Source organism: Manacus vitellinus, unplaced genomic scaffold (assembly GCF_001715985.3).
Source record: "Manacus vitellinus isolate BGI_N305 unplaced genomic scaffold, ASM171598v3 scaffold_2_pilon, whole genome shotgun sequence".
Classification (NCBI taxonomy): Eukaryota; Metazoa; Chordata; class Aves; order Passeriformes; family Pipridae; genus Manacus; species Manacus vitellinus.
Window position 1 is genome coordinate 44,852,329 of NW_021940208.1, and position 17,934 is coordinate 44,870,262.

General features: G+C 34.3%; 1 protein-coding gene across 1 annotated transcript in view; it reads left to right on the forward strand.

Annotated features, from left to right (window-relative positions):
* GPC5 (glypican 5) overlaps nucleotides 1–15,569 on the forward strand; it is a 627,762-nt gene extending 612,193 nt beyond the window's left edge. The window contains exon 9 of the mRNA XM_018071368.1: nucleotides 15,412–15,569. Within this exon, the coding sequence (XP_017926857.1) occupies nucleotides 15,412–15,569 (158 nt within the window). The remainder of the gene's footprint in view (nucleotides 1–15,411) is intronic.
* Nucleotides 15,570–17,934: the final 2,365 nt, after the last annotated feature.

Below are 17,934 nucleotides of genomic sequence, written 5' to 3' on the forward strand. Positions count from 1 at the left end.
AAGGTTGGCTAAAACTTCAACTTTTTCACACTTAATGCTCGAAGGCAGCCAGTATATCATTGACCTTGCAAATGCAGTCTTACCATCACTGGTAGACTCACAAGTGGATGTAATCGATTTTATAGTAGGCTTAGTGGCACATGCTTTACTTTCCTTGACTTTCTGTGGATGCAGAGTGACCACTTGACTAGGATTTCTGGGTTTTCAGTCTCTTAAGTGTCATGCAAAAATGTTAGAGGCAGTATTTCCCTAGATATTTGTACTATTTCTCTATGGGGAAAATGTTGTAAAGAGTAGCCATAGTTGAAGAAAGTGATGTGAACATGAGCAAACTTGCTCATGCTAATCTTGCACCTTTTCAACATAATATTAACCTTGATTTTATAGCCTGTTTTGTTGTTTTTCTTTTTTTTAAATAAGGAAAATACTTGTTTCTTTCTCCTTCAAAAAATCTGAAAACGTGCCTGGGAACCCTGAAATAATTAATTATGTATTTAGCATAATGAATCTTCTTAAGCCAAATGATCACCTCTAGTTGCATTTCAATTTGAGCCAAATATTTTAGAAAACCTGGGCTAGATTGTGAATCACAGTTATGCTGAGATCACAGTACACTGGACAAGATATTTTAAAAAAAATAAATCACATACCTTCTGTTATACAAGTTGAAAATGTCGTTTAGGAAATGTAGATTTGAATAGCAGTATTTTCTTCCTTCATAATCACTCCACAGGGCAAAAACACTGAGCACAGCCTCACTGTAGTTTTAATACTGTTATTGAACTTTGGATCATGATCTATTTTAATATATTCCTTTAAAAACAGGCAGAGAGGTATAGAACAGTTACACAATAGGCACGGACGAAGGCTTCTCATATTTAATCATCTGTTTCTCAGGTTTTTATCACCAATAAAGAACCTGCAGAAATGACCTACACTCCCAGAAGTAAAATATCTTTCCAGGGAAAGTATTTGTACAGAGGAACAATTTGAAAAACGTCACCTGAATACAAAGCATTGGTACAGAGTTTCTAGTACCATGGGTACGTGGCTGTGACAGTGTTGAGTGTAGTGCTTCAGGGAAGTGTTTGTCAGCATTAGCTAGTAAAGGCCTAATTTCAGAAATTTACCTCTTTAGAACTTATGAATTCATTTTGGCACAGTTCTCCTGACATAGTGTCTCATGATAAGAAATTAGTTTTAATTTTGCATAGCTTTGAAAGATGATTGTCATTTGTGAATTATCTAAGTTCAACAAACTAAGTAAAGGTAAGAAATTTATGGTAAATATTAAATATTTAAAATATCCGCATTGCTTTGAATTTAAAAAAAAAATTATTATAAAATACTCCAACAATTAAAAATCAGCTTTGTGAGTCTGTTCAAGACAAGTTCATCAGGTCAGGCTATCCTGTTTGTGAGCACTTATATCTGATTCCATATAATTAGAGAGTTTTGGGTTGGAGAGATAATGTGGAAATCTGGCTAATTCAAGTTCAAGAGGGTTTCAATCTGCACATATATTATGTGCCTTTTTGGCTACAGACAAAAAGATTCCATTTTGATCATTTAGTCTGATTTTGTGCCTAATGCAGGCCACTGAATTTCGCTGTATCAAGATATCCATACACAGTCCAGATGTATCATCTAAAAATATTCTTGGTAATGTATAATTATTTATGTCTGTGTGTCTTCATTTTCCTGTTTACAACTTCTTCTCATGTCAGACAAAAATCTGAATGAGATTGACTAACTGTCCCTAACATGCTATAACTGTAAAACAAAAGGCAGTTTTAAATACCATAGTCAAAATAGAATGCATCTATAATACTTTATTCTTGAATTTTCTATGTGCCAAATTAAAAGAAAAAAAAATCTGATTTATTGATGGATTTTGAAAGTATTCCAAGCTTGTAATTCACTAATATAGAAGTAAAAATAATGTGCTTTTTAATATTTACAATTAAATCAGCCCTTAAACTCATAATTTTGCAACAGTGCCCAATCATATCTCCTTAGGATTTTGATTGATATAAGATGTGAAATATATTAGGTATTCATTGCCTATTTATAAATCAGAGCACCTGTGTGAAGAAAATTTCCTTTTTTTATGCTTTCACAGTCCATATGCAGAGAAAGCCACTAAAAATAGTCTGCATCTGGTGAGTTGATCACTGTGACAATAAAAGGTTTAAACAGCAAGATATCTCTCTGCTTTCAGTAACACCTACCAATTTTGTTCACTGTGTGTACATCATTCAATATTTTCAAGCATTATGATGGCCACACCTTTCTTTTTTTTCTCTTGAAAAGTGACTACATTACTACTAAATTTGTGACATATAATGTGTTACATGAAGAAAAAAAACATCAGAATGCAGAAAACAAAATTTGCTTAAAATAGTCAATCTTTCAGACATGATTTTCGCCAAGAAAATTCCTTTTAAGGTAATTTAGTACCTAATTGTTTTCTATCATATTGTTAATTTTTTTTCATGCACCAAAAATTGTAACAGGGATGTAATTCTCATTATGTTTTTTAAAAAGTGAAATTTTTTTGTTCTATTTTTTTGTAAAAATTTGATGTTTGATACTCGCATTTGTAAAGCAAGGCTTGTAGAAGCCAATAGTCTTGCCTGATCTCGACTACTGTGTAGTGAACTTTTTTTTTTGCTTTAGGAGCCAGGCACTTTAATTCTTCATCTTACACATATGCTGATTTCCTTCAGGGCTTCCACTTGGAGTCCCTCGACAGAGAAATGTCCAATTGCCCTGAGAAGATAATTTGCTTCAAGACTGTCTGTACTGCTAGAAATAGGTATAATTTGAACAAGATTTTCCTTCACTATTCTGAATAACAACTCAAACCTTTTTCATGGCTTCTAATCTCCCTCTAAAATCACAGTTCCTTGGTGTCAGATTGAAAAGCAAACCTGTGGTGGTCTGTAAAGCAGTCATCTTATTATTCAGCTACCATTTTCTGGAAGATGCGTTGAAAATTAGCATTTTTCATATTTTAACATGCCTCTTCACTGGCAATGGTACAGCTCAACCTACCATGCCACACTGGAAGTAGATTTAAAGCCAAAATGAGTGCCTCCCAACAAAAACAAACAAACAAACAAACATAGAGTGCAAACTTACAGAGTCTTTAACTTACAGGTCCACATAGAATTACTTTAAATAGAAATCACCTTTCTCCCTTCTCTTCTCTTTGCTTTTTAACCCTCATCCATTATTTACTCAATTCTTTCTCTCTTAGATCAATATCTTCAGGCTAAAAACTTAAACCGTAAAAGTTCAGCTGTTTCTCATTCATCTGTATTCCTGTTTTCTTTGAAGAGCTGTGTTGTGACTAAAAATCTGTGTTGAAATCAAATTAACCAGAACTAGCAGTTCAGTTTCTTTGTTTATATTTCAGTTAATTAAGTAAGGTAGCATAGATAGACCTTCCACTTTAGTCAGAAGTATGGAGCAGGCACAGCTTACATGTTTTTAAGAAGAAAACCTTGAAGCCATATACGTTTTTTTTTCATATTGGTATCCCACATGTTCATGCTACCTATATGGAAAACAAAGAAATAATCTTTTTCTTTCAATATATCTCTTCCTCTTTCCCACATGTTATCTTTAGACCTGTTATTACATTACTCACTTTGTTGCAACCCTGGAGACTGACATCTTGCTTTTGTTAGAAACTACTTTCCTCTAGTCTGTCACCCTGAGCCAAACAAGACAATGGTCAGCCTTGATAGGCTGTGGGATCATAGATGGGCAAGCAGTTTTTTTCTGTTTGTGGGCAGATGCTTGGGAGCCTAACAGAAGAAACAATATTAGTGTGTTGCTGAATTGGAACTTTATGTTTGCATGAAACCTGCATACTCACATGAATTCCGCAAGGCCAGCTTTCCTAAGGAGAGGTAAAACTGCTACAGATATCAGGTTTGGTTTTCAAATTGCCCAACAGTTACCTCTGAATTTAAAAAAGGCACTTATTTTGATGTTTAACTGTTTATTTTTAGCAACTTCAGATCAAAGATCTTGTACTTGTGGGATGCACTGAGACACAAGACTTCCTATGGTATTTCATAACAGTAAACACACAGAAGAATGCAGATCAATATTCATCAGTAAGCACCACAGAAGTTATCACTGACATTCATCTAGCCTGAAAGAAATTGAAATGCTCTGCCAGAAAGAACTCTCTCTGAAATGAAAATCAGAGAGTAAAAATTTCTATGAAAAATTGTAGGTTTTAAAACCTCATAATCTGACTAAAGAATGAATTTCTAAGAAGACATCCAAAACCTGATTCTTTTCAGTCATACACTTTTGCTATAGATTGAAAATAATAGCTGAGCTAAAACTTGCAGAACCAAAAGTAAATCTAGAAAGGATGAGAAAGCAGCAACTGAAGAGAATCTATGTGTTCTTTTTATTTATAAGGAGAAAACCTGTGCTTTTGTTTATAGAGAAGGAATTGAGGCAAGGACATCTACCTCCTTTGCAGCTTCACACTTCCTTTTTTTGTCAGTAATCCAGTCTTTGATGTGGGTTTGGGTCAAATATTAACAACAGATTATACATTTTCTCAGTCTATTTCTGGGTGTTTTATGATGCTATGGTTAGCTGACAGTTTAAGTTCTTTTCCAGATTATAACAGCATGATCTTTCTTCCTCTTGCCAACATTTATCAGATCCCACTGTAGGGTGATTCAAAAAGTAAGCTCAAGCTGCAGTAAAACTAACTCATCGAGAAAAATCACAGATCTGATCACTCATCTCTGGGAACAGTTTCACAGGGGCGACCTTACACATGCCACTGAATGGTAACAGGTTGGTTTAATAGCCCCCACCTGGCAGACAGGATAAGGAAACGACTGCAAGCACTTCTGCCTTAAATCATCTTAAATTGTAGAAATACGTCATTAAACTTGCTTTACAGCAAAAATTAAGAAGAGCTACTTAACCTATCAGTATTTTTGGCAATTAAGATAACCTACAGGTTATGGGTTTTTTTAACAGAGAGTGGAATTACTGGAATTCTGGGTGGACTGACCTGAAAAAAATTACCAAATTTACTTCATCATCTTAACAATGGAAATTGGATTAGTTCAGATTTATTTTCCAGAAAAGAGTGACTTTTTTTTATACTTTCATTTTAAAAACAGCAACCAGACAAATAGTAGAATGATGAACTGCTATAGTGAAATTGGGCCATAAATCTGGGGAATCTGAATGATTAAAAAAAATTGAAAAACATTTCATCTTTTTAATGGGCCTAATTGATAATATTCTTCTTCAACACAAGGTCATACATTACTTTCAGGAATTTCAGTTCAAATTCATCTCTCTCTTCTAGATGGTAGTTTTGTATAAACCAGAATTGTTGATTATAACTGTCCTACAGCAAAATGAAAAATAAGAATATCAAAGAATCATGAGTAAATTGTTTCAAAGTACAGTAATTTATATTGGACATCTGGACATGTGACTCATAGGAAGGAAATTAGTACTGATCAGATGAAAATTCAGAGAATGAAGAATTTGCTTACTTTTATATAGTCTGATTTATGGGACTTTAGGCTTATGTTAATTTTGTATTGATTACAAAGCCTTTGCATAGATTAATGATAAAGGTTAAAAGTCCTTCAATAGTAAAGAAGACTGGAAAGATGAATTTCTTCACTTACAGGAGGCATTATTGGCAACGTTGATTCCAGCACCCCAGAGCCTTGCAGTTATAATGAACATGTCTTATAATGAACATGGATTTAGAAGCTATTGCCCAAGAAAGCAATAGGAATAGATCTAATGAAGGTTATTGTGATTCTCTTTACTTCAGACATAGTTATGTTTAGTCTCTGTATGGAAAAAAAAGCTAAGTGTTTTAGACACCTAATACTTGCTATTATAGCAAAACAGTTTTAGCATATATGCTGTATATGCTAAAACTGACTGACAAGTAAAAAAGTTCATATTAGCTATTTCAACAAATAATGTTATCTCTTTCTGATTCTTAACAATGTGAAACAAATGGGAATGTTTTGGTTTGTGACACCATTTGTTTGTATTACATTAACTCATAAAATCTTTGTTTTCTCAATGGAAATACTGAGTTCATTAATGTATAATGTGAAATTAATGTCACTGTCAACTTTGAAAGGAAACTTTCAAATACTGGACTAGAGACTTAATGTCTGATGCTCTTCTAGTTAAAATGACTTGCCAGACTTATCTTAAGATCATTGATTACACTCTGTTTCTTGTGTATACAGATTTCATAAAATAAGTGCAGTTAAACATGATATGTTGGAATCATTTCATAATATATGGTTAACCATGCAGAATTCTCTTAGCTAATGCCATTAGACAGGTTTCTTAATTGCTTTCTAACAATAACAGTAACAGTATTCCTTTGTTTCTAGGTGAGATTACTTGCATCTTGATATTCTCTGTACAGATATAATTGTTATTTGTGTTGACTTGTTTATTATTATGATTGTTAAAATATATGAAGTAAAAAAAGAGGATTTTAGATCAAATTATTTCCTCCAAATAAGCACCTATTACACATTACAGAAATTTTTTTCATAACATATATCTAGTGCATAGACAGAGAGGAAAAACTGACAACAGTTCAATACACTCTGTTTCAAAGAGTTCTTACCTGCATCCTATATGTGTACCTATAATGTAATATGCTGTGTACATGTACAGTGACATAGTTTTCATGGTAAAACTGGTAAAAATTCTGTCTCTTAAGAACTGAGTGGATAAAGCACAAGAAAGTTACTCTGAGAGATAAAGAAATCTAATGGTGGCTTGATTATCACCACATTCCACATACAGACACAAGAATCCCAGACACTGATGATCTCCCTTTGCAGAGGCAAGCTAAACATAAATTTGAAGTTTGTTTGGCTCCTCTGTTCTACATCACCTTATGGCATATAATTCAGGTTCAGTCCTCTGCTACTCCAACTCAGGGTTCTCCTTGGGATCTGATACAGACTGCATAAGATACTTTTCTTAGGAATAGTCACAAAAACCCATATGACTGCATTTCACTAAAAGAAATGACTGGTCAATTGCAGAGGTAAGACTCATAAGGACATTAAGAATTTGCTGCTAGAATTTATATCACAGTATAGAATCTTCCTATGATATTAGACACTCCTCCAAATGTAGGCGATTTCACTGGTTGTGGTCTACGTTGTCAAGTAATTTAGCTTGTGAGTTGTCTCCTAGTTTCATCTACTGTTACCCACATTGCATGAACATTTATTCACTCCATGGTTGAGCACTAAGGAAAACTATCTCTGTCACTCCAAAATAAACTTCAAGTTCTGTGGATAATTCATTCCAAGGACTGGTTCCAAAAGGCAACACAAACCAGACAGCTGAAGGCTTGGGTTTCTCTGCCCTGCAGAGTCCCTCAACAGGCTTTTTATTTTCAAAATACTTTCCCATGCCTGAATATCATAACCTGGAACCTGTAACGCATTCCTTCAGTTTTATGATATAAAAACACCACCTGGTGGGTTGCAGCACAGCCCTCATGTTTTTTTCAGGCACTTTAAAAATAAACAAACAAAATGATAACTAGGTCTCTGAGACAGGGAGATCACTGTGTGAGGCTTAAAAGAGGTGCAGGGCATTGTACCATGCGGTGGAGTTCCGTTCAGCAGTTTCTTCTTAGGTATTGCTGTCCCTGAGCACAGTAGGAATACGCTGCTCAACACGATTTTGCCTGAAGGATCTCCTTCTGGGATGTATATTTATCTATGTAAATATAGCTCCAATGAAATTTTCTGTACTTCAGCAGGAAACACTTTCATGAAGTCCCAGCTTCTAAGAAATGTTTGCCCATATCAGATATTGACTGTTTTCATGGCAGTATGCAGCCCTTCATCCTGCCCTTCAACACCAGATGCTGAAACCAAAATTGATTAAAGACAGGGGTTTAGGTATAAAAGTGAAAATATACTACTACAGGTGAAGCAAATATGAACTCTATCAATACTCCACTTTTTTATTTTATTTTATTATATTTTATTTTTTGGTTTTCCTACATAGAATTTCTAAAATGTAATCCATTTGTGAGCTACATGATCTGGCATTTAGTTATATTTTTCCATCAAAGATATAAAGCATGATAGTAGGGAATATGTTGGAAAATATTCACTGGTCACTCATTATTGAACCTGTTAGGTGAGTAACTGTAGGATTTATCTGTCCAAATTCAGAGCAAATATCTAGATCTGAACATTCCATCTCCTTCTGCATTTACTTATTTCTCTGCATTCATTGGACTTGATGATCTCAGAGGTCTTTTCCAACTCAGCTGATTCTATGATTCTATGATTGTGATGGGAGCTGCTGTAACTGACTGATGCAGGGATTCAGTTGTCTAAATAGAAGGACTAAAAGTCACTGGAGATGCTCTAAGATGTCCAAGACATCCTTAAATGGTTTTACAAGAATCAGGCTGCTTTTGGATAAGCAGCTGTATGTCAAGTGTGATACCTCTCTTCCCTATGCCTAAAATGTCTGTAGATGTCTATGTTTAACCAAATGAACCCAAGGTGTAAATGTAGACTCTACAGATATGAAAAACTAGATGGAATTAATTGCACCTTGCATATCATCTCTTATTAATATCTGAAGCTCACCACTTCAGCATCAACATAATGTTACCTTGTGCTGCATTTGGGGTAATGGTCACACTTAAGCTTAACATTTCTGACATAAACTGAGTCATATAACCACTATAACAAAGTGAATGAAATTTTGCTCTGTAAAAATATGAGCTCATTTGTGATTTCAAAAGAAGTGTACTGAATTGTTTTTAATGGATGTATTTTAAGGACTCTGGCCTTCACATTTAAAAATGATCTCATACAACTGAGAAGGTGTAAGCTAGTTTTTGGCTTGTTGGACTTTTTTAATTTTGCCTTTTCATTACTTTTGGTTTGGTTTCTTCTTGCATAAGGCAAAGTGAATGTAGAAGAATTTATGAGAATTATGAGAATCACTGACTCTAATTTATAAAGATAATCAATATCCCTGTGCTCCAAGGTACACATTAGTCACTGGATGCTAGAAGTTAGGAGTCCCAATGGACTGATTATTTTAATTTGTCACTGTATTTATTGTTTCTCCCACCTCAAAAGCATCAGGCAACAGTCACAAGCAGACTCAAATAGTGAAATAGAGACATTACTGTTTTAGCAAAATCTATTTATTTGGGGTTTGAAACTTCTTTTCTATTGCACCTTACCCTTACTGGCAAGTTATTGGAATTGACACAGTGAGACTACACTCAAAGTAAGATTTTAGACCCAGAAGAATGACACAAGGCGACAGGAATAAAAACTATTTTACATCATGCAATTTTATTATCAGTGAATGCTGTTTTCTAGGCTAATTTCATTGATAGGGCATTGATAGGGCAGCAGTTATATGTATGTTTATGTAACAACAGATTGCATAATGAAACAGTCTTCATTCATTCTAAATTAATAAAGTTGGATCCTTTGTTTTTTTATTGTGAACCTTGGAGTAAATGGAGTTTCACTGAAAGACAAGTTTGAACTACTAAGAAATTCAGCTGAGTAAACTGATTTATAATTCAGATATGGCAAACATATGTGCAATGTTACATAATTAAAACTTTAAAATTAAAGCTTAGAAATCTCCAGAGTTTCACTGGAAAAGTGTTTGAAAATTGTAACATTTCTTTAGACTCTGTGGATCAACTGTTATTTCTCATTCATAAAATGAAAACTAAACAAAATAAAGATATATTTTTTACTAAGTTGATTCCTGACTTAATTCTCAGCAGAAATATTTCACGTATCTCTCACTGTTCACATCTTCAAAAGTAACATAGTCAAAGAACAGTAAAGCAATGTAGATTCCTTCCCTCTGTACTACTTGTTAATGAAATCCAGTGGGGGTTTTTTTGTTTGCTTGTTTGTTCGTAATTAGTGCTGAATTGTGAAACATTTAATACTTATAGAATCACAGAATCACAGAATTGTTGGGGTTGGAAAGAAGCTCCGCAGGCATCCATTCCAATGATGCTGTTCTTTTCTGTTTTGCTTAAGCTGTGTAATGGAGAGGGGAAAAGTTGCATTGCATAATAAAAACACAGATTTCCTGAAGTGTGTGAACACAGGCACTGCTATATGTGTACTATATGAAGGACATATGTTCAAGCATAATATAGCATATGTTTTCCTTTCAGGGACATCCCTTAGGTTTTCCAAATATAGATGCAATCATAAAAACAGCAGCCTCCAGAAATTAGTCCTTTGCCAGGTACACTTCCTAATAGAGTTTCACACATCTTTTCCTCCCCTCATTAAGACTTCATGATCAACATCACATAAATTTCAAATGAGTCTTTGAATAATAGTAGAGGCAGTCCATTGTTTCTACTTTTCTTTCTAAGCACGTGAGACTGATAAGTATTTTGTGATGCGTTTAAGAGTTATGGCTTAAATGCACTAGCTGGGGGATAATCTGACCTATACTCAGTATTTTTTTTTCTTTTTTTTTTTTACTGTTCATTAGGTTAATATATATATTTTCTCTTTAAAGTAGGAAATTAAAGTTTTCATAGGAACCACTATGTATAACTGAAGTGTTTCTGGGGTATTTAAGCACAGCTCTGTGATTTAGTTAATATAACTATGTTTTGAAATATTTTCATGATATTGTATAGTTAGGAATAAAACCTGACAAAAAAAGGTCTAGTGAAATAAAGGGAGAAAACATCCATTAGAAGTTTTGAAAGCTCCAGCTGACAAAAGATTGAACAATAAAAAAGAAGTTTTTGGAACTAGTATGTCATTTTAATTTAGGGAATGAAAATGCAAAGTAAATAGTTGGTTATTGTTGTTAAATTAATGTATTTTTTTTAAGTTTACATAAAGTCACTATTGAGAAATTACTACTGTGAATTGCAGGAATCAAATTAATATTACATCTTCTTTCATACTACAAAAATACATCTACATTAGTCAGTGTTGATTTTTACTTGACACAGTAAGGAGATTGTCCTAACTCTTGTTTGCTGCAAATTCCTAAGCCCATTGCTCTGATATCACTGTCCCTTCATTCCACTTAATCATTATGCTATTCTTCTTGCTGCCTTTCCCTACAACTTCTTCAGCTTACTTTATCAGCTTCATCCAAATTTTTCTACTTCCCCAAAATGCTATTGCTCTTCACTGACGTCTATAAATTCATGTCCAGCACGCCCACATGTCATCTTTTTCCAGGTATCTCACTATTCTAAACTACATTTTCAACTTCATATTTAAAAATTCATCTATGTCAAATCAGGGTTTTGGTCTATCCATCTAGGCTTTATGTATTTCTTTAACCTCTCATAAAGCTTCTTTATGATCTTTCTTACAAATTTTGAACAGAACTTCAAGTAGTGATGGTTTTCTTCAGAGCCTATGTGTTAAAAGGTCCTGAAATTTCAATTACTATGATTTAAATAATTATTTTTCTTCTAAGAAGAATTTTGCCTACAACTTTACAGTGCTACACTACACATTCTTTCCTATCTGAAACACTATCCCATCCTTACTTAAATTTTTCTTCATATTTGAGGTTCATAGATAATGCAGGTTCCATAAAGGCTGTATTTGGAATCTTTCAGAACATCATAAGAGTGTTGCACAGAGAGAAATCCAGTTCTTTCTCCTCTCTTAACTCTTTTTCTGGGTTTGTGTCCAATGGGATATCCACAGCAGCTTATTTTGCACCATCTGTTTCCCTTGAATCCCCGTGTTAGTTCTGTTATGTGTTACTCAGCAGACAGAAGATAATACAGTAAGGTGGTTGAGGTTTCAAACTTTCTGGTTTGGTTTCAAAGTAGGCCATTGTCAGAGGATGTTTCATTTAATACTTTTAATATATTCAAAGTCCCAGCATGGCCCTTGGTAGGCAAGCATCTACTACCCCAAAATCATAGCCCATTTTTGTAATGTTTTGACAATTGCAGTAGACAAGATCCATGTCAAATGAAAATCTTCCATGACTTTATGATTGACTTTTCAAATCAAAGGTTCTTGCTGAATATTGAAAGGAAATTGTATTGTTGCTGCAGTTACTCTGGAGAACACAACAGATCAGCTCTCAAGGCTGCCAGTACCTTTATCTCTCACAAGCCTTAAATATCTTTAGAACACGTTAAAAAGCATTAGAAATACTCTGCAGCTGTTATAATATAATGAGATGCTGTAATAGTAATCACAATGTTCGGTGAAATTATTTTACTGATTTTTTTTTTCTAAACCAGAGTAGGACAATACTTTAGATTGCAGCCAGTTACTGACTTTCAGAGTTGATGTCAGGGACAAGTATGTGATATTTGTCAGCTTTGCTTTATACAGGTTTATGCAAATTATAACTTTTCTTCAGAAAAAAATCCAATCTGAATCTCCACTGAGACTTCTGAGTTTTACCATTTTCCAGTCAAAATATTATTTCTAGTATGATTTTGATATTAAATTAGACATTTATCAGAGGAAATTTGAAATACTTGGGAAACTTAAATGCCTTTTCTATAACATAACTCCAGCTTCAGGCATGTGGAGAGACTATAACCAAATAAGTTTGCTTTGTGTTTGGTCTGTTCTGCTACAAATGTTTGGATAGCTCTCATCGCAAGTATGCTGTGAACTATGGAGATTAAATTCATTTAGAGAGAAGGATTGTTTCTGTTACTGATAATGATTTACGAAAGGTGGCATATATGTTTAAATCCTGATGCATAATGGACAACAGAACCTACTTATTTAAATAGAAAGTATAGCCCAGGTGCAGGAATTAAATTCATAGTTATACTTATTAGAGCTACATAAAAAAACCCCAGTAACATAGCATTCTGGAATCAAAAGACAGTTCTGTTCAAACAGGCTATTTTTAAGGAGTGTAGGTTTTTTTCAGTGATTTTTTTTTCACCAGATTATACCTATATAATTTTTTAAACCTTATTTCAATAAAGTCAAAGTTTTGGCATAGATCTATGGGGCTGAATAGGATAAAGGTTTGCTATATGTTTATACTACAATCCTAACAGTGTATTAATTGAGCAGCAAAGAGTATGTTAAATTATTTATGACATTTTAATTGATCAAAGGAAAATATATTGATAGGTTTTAACATTTTTTTTAAACACTGTTTTCTGTTTTCATGGGAACTTCCAAAGTCTGTAGTTTTCATTTGAGGCTGGAAAAAAGAGGAAAAAAAATCCATCAAAAGAAATCTCTATTTTCCATAATATTGTAAATTAAATTTTCACTAGAAATTAAACCTGACTCTCCAGTCAGTAATTAATATCTAGTGACATTGCCTTCAGATTCAGAACACATACTCTAACTGAAGCTGCTTATTTCTTCAACTGAAAGACCTGGGAGCTATATTTCATTTTTATGGTAATTTGCTTTTATAAGTGATATCCTGGTTAAGGATCTATCTCTCACTACTGTGATAATGTATCTGTAAATACACTGCGAAAAATCTATTTTGTTATACCTATAGCACTCAGCAAACTGCTTTGTTTTATAGGTGAGAGATGAATTTTTCACTGCCTGTTGAAATTAGACTTTTTAAATACAAGAAAACCTCACTAAAACTCTGGAGAAATTATACAAACCATTTTTTTGCTTTGTTTTGCTGTTGTTCTACTTACAGAACTTCCCTGAAAAAAACACCTTGATATACCTCGATATCGATGATCCACCCAACAAACATTCAGTGAAGTGTTGAGTGACTGCTCTTTTTCTAGACAGGTTACTGAGCGTGCATGATGAAGAAAGGTTGTATTCTCTCCTTCCCAACATCTATTGTCACTCTTCTTTCTTGTATGTCCACTTGCATTGTACTTACGGAGCTAATTTTCACAAATTCTAGGAAGAGAATTGGATTGATAAATCCACACAAAATAGCAGTATATTCTGCTTAGTACAGCAGCATAGAAGACTATGTTTTCTTCAGACAAGATCTAGCAGTTTTTTTCAAACAACATGGTTGACTTAAGCTGACTCTTCCCGTAATGCTTTTTTTTTAAAGCTGCAAGAAGGATATTTGAGTACATAGACCATAAGTTCACAAGAAGCATCTTTCAAGTTGCTTTTAGAGAAAAGAGTACTTTTAACACAAGCACCAAAAAAAAGTTGTTCTTTTTAAAAATGAATATCCTCTGCAGCTTCTGTTAAACCAACTTAACAAAGAAGATAACACCATGACTAAAATATTTATATTTCATCCTAGTCCCTTTGAATAATCAAAAAAAAAAAAAAGGTTCACTACTTTGTTCATCTTTCCTAATGATACAGAGAGGAAAGAAGTAACTAAACAATGAATACCAATGCAGAAACTCAGACTGTAAAATCAATATGTCAGCTCAGTAGAGCTGAGCTTCTTTCTAATGCTGCTGTTCCAGCAGTAGAGTTTACCTTCTGAATTATATATGTATTGACCTAATTACATAAATATTGACTTTACTTTATATGAAGCCTTTTTCAGTCTCAGTGTAATTACAATGTCAATATTTGTTGTATGTAATAACACTAAATTTAGACTTGTTAATTTTGATTGATAGTGGCATGCCACAAGTTATTATATAGGATAAGACAGTTAGTGTAGAAGCACGCACAGTAGACACAAGCTGAAAATGCTACCAAATTTCAGTGTGTCTACAAGACCTTCTGTTTCCAATGTGTAACCAGGCAGAGGAAATATAATGGGTGATTACATCCTTGTTCCATACAAGGTACTGTTTTGAGTTGGAGAAATGTTTACCCTGGTCCAAAAAAAGTACAAATATTCAGCTGGGAACTCAGTGAAAAAGTTCCTGTTTAAAATTAGCTTTAAAATTTTGCCTTACAACGTTGTAAGTCCTGTTTAAATTGTGCCAAAATGGAGGTTTATGTAGCAACAACTGCATTTTTCTACATACCTTCCATCAGGTATACATTATTTTGGAATATTTTTGGGACCCAGGCACAAAAAGTTTCACATTAAATTATTTCTTTTTTTCTTCAAATTCAAGAAAGATGTGAGCAGTAAACTTTTAGATACTACTGGGACTTGCAAAACTGTTCACTTCGGTTTCCAAATGTTTGTTGAGATATATTTCTACAAGAACAATTTTGTTCATAGCTGGTAGACCTCTGAACTGCTTTCAATGATGAATAACCATATAGTGTAGTGTGTGTTTCTAGATGCAATTATAAAGGATTTAAATTTGGCAGTTGCATGGGAATTAGAAACCAAGCTGTGACAGTCTGTGTGCTGAGGATATTTAAATTTGTTCTAGCTATAATATGTTGCCAGTAGTGACAAGGCATACATCATTCTGTATTTTCTTGTTTGTCTCAGCAGGGATGCCAGACAAGACGAACCTCAGTGACGTAAAGCAAATCCATCAAATCAACGATGGCATCACTTTAGACACAAGTGGAGCAGGATGTACAACAATGGCCAATTATATAACATTTATGCTGATTAGTTTGGTAATACTATTTCTCAGTCTTTGGTAACTGCTTAGCTCTGGCTTGATATACGTATCTCATTGTCGTCTGTTTATCCCCACTCACAAGTCTGGAACAAGGGATCTGGTGAATATTTATGATATGTTGTATAGTATGAGCCTCTGATCTTCACCTAAATATTAACAAAAAGTTTTTTGTGTAATAAATTTAACCTGTGGTTTTTTTAAACACCTGTAGAGTCACACAGAATCATGTTTTCTTTTATAATATTTTATGCTAAAATTGTCTATGACTGTCTATGATAGGCTTTCTCTTAAAAACAAGTTGTGAAAAAGAGATCACAGTATCACTGAGTCATGGAAAGGGCCCCTGGAGATCACCTAGACCAACCCTATGCTCTGAGCAGACTCACTTGGAGTAAGTTGTCCAGGGCCAAGTCCAGTTGGTATTTGAATGTCTCCAAGGGTGGAGACTCTACTGAGTCCCTGGGCTAACTCTTCTGGGTTTTGAGCACTCCTGGTAGAAAAATTTTTTCTTACATTTAAATGTTGTCTATTATATTTCAGTTTGTGCCCATTGTCCATTGTGCCCATTGTATCCTGTCACTGGGCACCACTGAAAAGAGTTTGTTTCCATCTTCTTTACTCCCCTTATTTATTTACAGTATTTATATACTTTAATAAGATCCCTCCCTTCATCTTTTCTTCTCCATGCCAAACAGACTGCCTGTCCTTTTATAAGATTTGTTCCCATACCTTAAAAATCTTCATGGCCCTTTGCAGGACTCCATTCACCATGTCCATGTCTCTGGACATAGCACTGGAGATGTGGTCTCACAGGTGTTGAACAGAGGGGGAGGATCACCTTCTTTGATCTCCTGACAACATTTCTCCTAATTCAGCCTGGGAGGTAGTTGGTTGTCTTTGCTGCCAGGGCACAGTGTGAGCTAATGTTCAACTACGTGTCCATTAGGAACTCAAGGTCTTTCTCTGCAAACTGCTTTCTACCTGGCATGCATCAGCCTGTACTGTTGCATGGGATTATTCCTCCTCAGGTAGAGGACTCAGCATTTCCCTTTCCTGAACTTTTTGATGTTCCTATCAAGCCATTTCTTGAGTCTGCAGGATCCCTCTGAATTAGTAATTCTTTTTCATAGTTCAGAAAAAACACATATTAGATACTATATATCTATATGAACATACACATATAAGTCCATTTTATCTCGGGATAACAGCAAGGTTAAGATTCAATGTTAAATTAAGGTATCTTTATATGTCTACATATAGATATTTACATACCCGCTCTGTATCTCTAAACTATAACTGCAGTTATTGGATTCAATTGCTAAAATACCAACAATGAGTACCAATTGTGATGCTATAAAAAACCTACCTGGTGTCCACTACTGTTCTGAATGGTTTCAGCTCTTTGGGCAAGTGACCAGAGCCCTTTGTCAACACAGTCAGTGAAGCTCAGTAGCTTATTCAGCTCCTGTGAAGACAGACATTTAAAAAGGCTACTCAATTGCCCAAAAATAAATGAATGGTGCCACCTAAGATTTCTTGGAGTATCCAAAACATCCTCATGGGACTGGCATATACAATGCATGATTTATTGGAAGTTACTTAAATGGGAGCCATGGGGAGTGGCAGCTGGCAGCTAAGTGGTACATCCTTTGTTAACTCAAATAGATGTAGACATTCACATGTGGGTCCATGAATCATAGACCAAACCTCCATCAATGTTATTGGTAGCTTAGATACCTAGTTGCAGTGGTGACACATGAATGCAAATCTGAATCCCAAGAATCCCAACTCACGTTCTTATGCTTCATAAGATGAGGTAAGTTAATGTGTTCCACGGTATTAATGGCACATTATATAATGCTGTTATAAGATTTGATTATTCTGCCATGAGTAATTCCTGCATAATTTTAAGCAGGATATGTTTAAGAATATTTTGTAGTTATTTTTCCTTTACAGTCCTTTACAAGTGGAAAAAAATAAGCTGTACAGGATTGTATGCATTCATACTGTACCTGGAACTCTTACTAGACTAAAAAAGTTACTCTTATATGAGACTAACATAAAGAAACATGTATAAATATTTTTATTGCCAAACATATGTGTTAGTCATTCATGTGCACAGAATAACATACAGGTAAACAGATAAAATTTAGAAAAGTAAGTGAACATTCCTGTGAGCAATTCCATGCCCAGATAAACACCATTAATAGGCAGTGTCTACACTTTGTGTACCAGTGTCTACACTTTACTTGACCTTTTTTTTCTTTTGCAGGTTTTGTAAATCAGTCTTTCAAACTCCCTAGTCTTTTTCCCTCAGCATACATAAAATTATGAAATTGGTAATTCAGGGAAATAAAATGTGATTTCTTTCTTTTCCTTTTTATGTC